General features: G+C 59.1%; 1 protein-coding gene across 1 annotated transcript in view; it reads right to left on the bottom strand.

Moving 5' to 3' along the window:
* Window positions 1-50: 50 nt before the first annotated feature.
* HAP1 (huntingtin associated protein 1) overlaps window positions 51-5,310 on the bottom strand; it is a 7,549-nt gene continuing 2,289 nt past the window's right edge. Inside the window, 10 exon segments of the mRNA XM_024744186.1 lie at window positions 51-363; window positions 366-706; window positions 1,797-1,835; window positions 2,152-2,243; window positions 2,377-2,511; window positions 2,817-2,891; window positions 3,275-3,405; window positions 4,741-4,807; window positions 4,886-4,988; window positions 5,066-5,128. Coding sequence (XP_024599954.1) covers window positions 203-363; window positions 366-706; window positions 1,797-1,835; window positions 2,152-2,243; window positions 2,377-2,511; window positions 2,817-2,891; window positions 3,275-3,405; window positions 4,741-4,807; window positions 4,886-4,988; window positions 5,066-5,128 — 1,207 coding nt within the window. The 3' untranslated portion in view covers window positions 51-202.

Below are 5,310 nucleotides of genomic sequence, written 5' to 3'. Positions count from 1 at the left end.
GGGTGGGGGCGGGCCGAGACAGGAAGCTGAGACGCAGTGAGGGGCTACAGTCCGCGCCCTGACCCCCAGCCCAGCCCCAGGAGCAAAAAGGGTGAAGATCTGGAATCCTATGCAAACTCCACGTAAATAAGCATTGGGGCCACAGTTCCCACTGAGGGGGACCTGAGGTGCCTATGTAAATGATATGCAAAATGCATGCAAATCAGCACGCTGGGTGGGGCCGGGCTGGGGTAAGTGAGCGTTTGGGGGGCTCACCTACCCTCACCTTGCATTGGCTTGACGATCTGCAGCTTGTCCGGCTGGCCGGAGGGAGGCCCCCACGGGAGCACTCACCTTTCTGGAGCGTCTTCTGCCTCAGCTCTGCCTGTAATGGGCGTCCTGCCAGTTGGCCAGTTGCTGGAGGACATACTTCATGTCCAGGTGCGAGGGGCCCAAGTCGCTGGCATCCAGGGCTGACGTGACCACATTCATCCGCGTTGCCTCATCCAGCTCGGGCTCCACCTCTTCCCAGGCCTCAGCCTCCTCAGACGCCAGCTCTGCCTCTTCCATCACCCCCTCGTCAGCTGGCAGGACCTCTTCTGTGGCCCCCAGCTCCTCCTCAGGCACCAACTCCTCCGCAGGCATGAAATCCTCAGCCGACATCAGCCCCTCCTCTGCCTCGAGCCCCCGCTCCCGCTCTCGATCTTCACTGTAGTGCAGCTCATAGCTGGGCAGGGAGACAGGGAAGCCCTTCCCTAACCCCCCAAAGCCAGAGCCACCCCTCTTCACTCCCCCAGGGCATCTCCAGCCACTGGGGCTCCTGCTCTCTGCCCCAGTCTGCACACAGACCCTGATGGTTACTCCCCAGTTCTGTCCCAGCCAGGGGTGAGGGCAGCTGGGTACCAGCCTCAAGGCTTCAAACACCCAGCCCATGACCCTGGTAGAAAGAAGAATGGTCACCAACACTGCCTAGGCCCCGCCTTCCCCCAGTAACCCCACCCTGCTGCACGGAACAGACCAGCAGGAACAACATCCCCTCTGCCCCCCTCCTTCATTATTTAACATTCACAACCCATCCCACATCTAGTTGCCATAGGAACAAATCCATTTTAGTAAGGCCCAGACAAGTCAAGTGACTTGCCCAAGGACACACAGCCAGTAAAGGGATCAAGCTGGGACTCAGTCCCAGTTGTTTCCAGCTCCTAGGCCAGTGCCCATTCGCCTCTCAGCCCCTGGTCAGGTGAAGGGAAGGCTTCAGCCCCTACTTGGAGAAGCCTCAAATCAGATGGCCACCCATGGGGCAAAATTTGAAGGCAAAGGGGGCAGCTCCTTCCCAGAACAACTCTTAGCCCAGCCGGCCCGAGAACAGGGGCTTCTCCAGGGCTGTAGGGCCACAGAACCAGCTGCAGGGGGTTGTCTGGCTGCTGAAAGGTGAGGGCAGGTGGGGACTTCCCTGGTGGCGTGGTGGTTAAGAATCTGCTTGCCAATGCATGGGACACGGGTTCAAGTCCTGGTTGGGGAACTAAGATGCCGCAGGGCAACTAAGCCCATGTGCCACAACTACTGAGCCTGCGCTCTAGAGCCCGCGAGCCACAACTATTGAGCCCGTGCACTACAACTACTGAAGCCCATGCACCTAGAGCCCGTGCTCCTCAACAAGAGAAGCCACCGCAATGAGAAGCCCACACACCGCAACGAAGAGTAGCCCCCACTCGTCGCAAGGAGAGAAAGCCTGTGCAGCAACAAAGACCCAACGCAGCCAAAAAAATAATAATATTTTTTTAAAAAGGTGAAGGGGGAGCCCCTGGTCGGTGTACCCCAGATCTGAGGTCTCCTCTGGAGTCACTTCATAATTCCTTCAACATAGAAAAGGGCCTTCACTGTCCTGAGGCAACGGGAAGCTGAAAGTGCGAAATCCCTGGGACCCCATCATGCAGAAAAATCCCAGGGAGAAATGATACACCCAGAACGTGTGCACAGAGGAAAGGTGTTGAGTGGAAGGGGCCAAGGACCAATGAGGCAGGAAGAGGGGCGCCCCGGGGGGGAGGGGCGGGGGAGGGAGGTCAGAGCGGGGTGTGGGGTGAACCCCCTCCCACTACCAGAAAGGCCGCTGCCTACCAGGTAGGCAAGAGTGAGTGCAGGGCAGGCAAAGGTCTGGGGCCCAGAGTGCACCTTTCCATAAAAAACACAGGGTCTGAGATAATCCTCCTTATAGACGTTCTGAGCTCCTCAGCCAGGGTCTCCTGGAAATCAGGAAGTGCCTCCTACGATGCAGAGGGGGGACATCACCAGAAGATCCCCACAGAACCCCCCACCCGCACCCCCAGGCACAGGAAAGGACTGCGGATAGACACAGATCACACAGAGGTAAAAAGGCAGGCAGCCAGGGGGCCTCACCAGAGGTACAGTGTACGTGTAGTGGGTGACAGAGCCCGTGGACGCCGGGGCTTGCTGGCGGAGGGTCTTCACCTCCTCCTGGGCCTCAATCAGCATGCTCCCACACTCAGAGTACTTCTCCCGTAGGTCCTGCAGCTGGGAACCCGCCCACAGGCTCTGCTGGGACGCAGGCACACCCAGCCCAGACGCCTTGCCCACTCTCTCCCCAAGGGGCGGGGAAGCCTGGGCAAAGAGGCAGGAGGCCCAGACTCTAGACCCCCATAATGATATGCAGGGTGATCCCCGGACTCCACTCCACTCAGACCCCAAATGAACTGCCACCTGCCAGGCCCTGTGCCAGAGGCTGAGGGTATGGAAAGGACAGACCCAGTCCCTGCTGCAAGGAGCTTGTCCAGCTGCCCAAGGGTCCCAGGTCCCCCAGGAGCCCAGGGTAGCCTCACCTCATCCTGGAGCTGCATCTGGATTTCTTTCTCCGAAGCCAGCTGCTGATGCAACTTCTCAGCCTCAGCCCCATACTGGAAGGACCCAAGACCAGTGAACTTCACCCCAGACCTCCCCGCTCCCGTGCACACCCTGCTTCTGGCAAGATCTTCCCAAGCTCATCAATGAGTCTCTGGCAGCTCTTCAAAAAAGAAGCCACATGGAATAAGGCCAAAGAACGTGGGGAGTCACGTGGCCTGTTTCCTGGAACACCCTGTGTCTCTCTTTGGGCTCGGCCCCCAACTTGGGACGAGGGGACAGGATGAGGCGCTCTCTGATGTCTCCTCCAACACTGACTCTGACACAGAGAGGGGCCTTGGGCCTCTGAGCTCCATGGGGTGGGGGCAGGAAGAAGGAGGTGTGGGTCCCATGGGGCCATGACAGGAGCAAGGAGCCCCGTGCATACACCCTGACGCACCGCCTGGCAGCACTGCTGCAGCTTCATGACCTGGGCCCGCAGCTGGGCAGCCTCCCTCTGCTGCTGTTCATAGTTCTGCATCCTGAGTGCCAGCACCTCCGACAGCTCGGCCATCTGCTGGCTGGCCTCCGCTGGGGAGGAGTGAGGAGAGGTCAGCCCTGGTTCCCTGGGTCCTCAGTCTCCCAGATGCCTCCGTCCACCTGCACCCCTCAGCTCGCGCCAAGTACCCGAGGTTCCACAGGGCTTAGCATCCCTCACTCGGGCCTTCTTTTCAATAAACATTTACTGACTGACACAGAGCAGGGTGTTGGACAAGCAGTCAGAAAGACCTGGCCCCAGCCCACACTGAGCTCAAGACTAGTGTGGAGACTGAGGGAAAAAGAAATCACAATAGTGCGTATTATGGACTGGGATGCGGCAAGCGTAAAGGGTGCGTCAGGGGTCACAGCTGCTGCACCCAGGCCAGCCTGGCAAGGTCTGAGATGCTAGGACCTCCCCAGGGAAATGGGGCTCGCCCAGCAGAAGGGAAGACAGGGCCCAGGCAGGGTGTGGAGAGGCCCAAAGGACACCAGGAGGGAGTGGCTGGGGCGGTGGGCAGGGCCCAGATCACTAGGGCTGAGGTAGGGAGGGTGGGGTTTATCCTTTGGCCAATGGGGAGTTATTTGGGTGTTTTAGGCAGGGGAGTGACATAGATTTGGTTTTAGAAAACTCCTTTGCACTGTGTGCAGAAGGGCCTGGAAGGGTAGGAGTGGAGGCAGAGAGACCAGTTAAGAGTTGGCCTGGGCTAGAGGCAGCTGGGGTGGGAAAAGGAAAGAAACGTGAGCCTTTCCTAGCCTTTCCTGTTGTAGAAGCAACAGAATGTGGGGACTGGCTCCTACTCCGGGGGTCTGGGACTAGGGGGAGCCATTCAGGGAACCCAGGGGGAAGGAAGGCCAGATTTGGGGTGAGCGGAACAGCACGAGTTCATCTGTTGCCACCTTGAGTATGCATCTCCCCAGCTAGGCCTGAGCTCCTCAGGGACAAACGCTGTGCCTCACTCATCTTCAGGACCACACAGTGCCAGGCACAGCCTCTGCCTAATAATGCAGTGCCTGAGGAGGGAGGGGGGGCCTGGTCTCTGGCAGTTCAGGGCTCCCTCCATTCCTCGCTCCCAGCCCCCTCCCTCCCCCTTCTCAGATAACAAAAGGAGACAAGCTTAGAGGAGCCCCATAGCATCCGTACAGCTCTTTACAGTTTGCACAAAGCACTTCCTCAGCTGTAACCCCTGGAGAGGCCAGCAGGGCCAAGATTATGAACCCCCATTCTAAAGATGAAGTTTCAGAGAGGTTAAGGAACTTGTTCAAGGTAACACAGCTAGGAGGTGTCAGAGCTGCGACATGAACTCAAGTCTCCAGACTCCAAATCCCGGGTTCTTGTCTCTGCTCCTCTGGACAGCACCCCCTAACCCCAGTTACAAGTTCATATACAAAACTGCTCCACACAATCCAGGATGAACCTCTGTCCCTCCTCCTCAAGGTCATCGAGTTGAGAGACCTGGAGAGCGGGAGAGAGGAAGGGGCAGGGGCGTCAGCAGCCCCTGCCCATGGGCACGCCCTCCTCCCCCATCCTCACCTGCTCTCGCAGCTGCTCGTTCCCCTACTCCAGCAGCCGCAGCCGCTCCTGCAGGGCCTCCAGCTGCGGGCAGTGGTGTGACTCTGACTCTGTCAGCGGAGTCCTAGGGGAGGGAGTGATGGGAGTCAGGGTGCAGGGGCTCGGGGGACCCAGTTCCCAGCCCACCCAGGGCTCCCCCACCCCAGGCTGGCTGCGGCGGTCTCAGTTAGCTCCAGCAACCCCAGTGGCAGGTACATGGTGTCCCTGTTTGCGAACAAGGAAACTGAGGCTCGGAGAAGGGGCCGCCCAGGTGCAAAGGCAGGACACTTGCGGGGAGTTCCCTGGCGGTCCAGTGGTTAGGATTGGCACTTTCACTGCCGTGGCCCCGGTTCAATCCCTGGTTGGAGAACTGAGATCTCGCAAGCCGCGTGGCGCAGCGAAAAATT

This window comes from Neophocaena asiaeorientalis, unplaced genomic scaffold (assembly GCF_003031525.2).
Source record: "Neophocaena asiaeorientalis asiaeorientalis breed wild unplaced genomic scaffold, Neophocaena_asiaeorientalis_V1.1 scaffold1, whole genome shotgun sequence".
NCBI lineage: Eukaryota > Metazoa > Chordata > Mammalia > Artiodactyla > Phocoenidae > Neophocaena > Neophocaena asiaeorientalis.
This window is presented reverse-complemented; position numbering and strand designations above follow the sequence as displayed.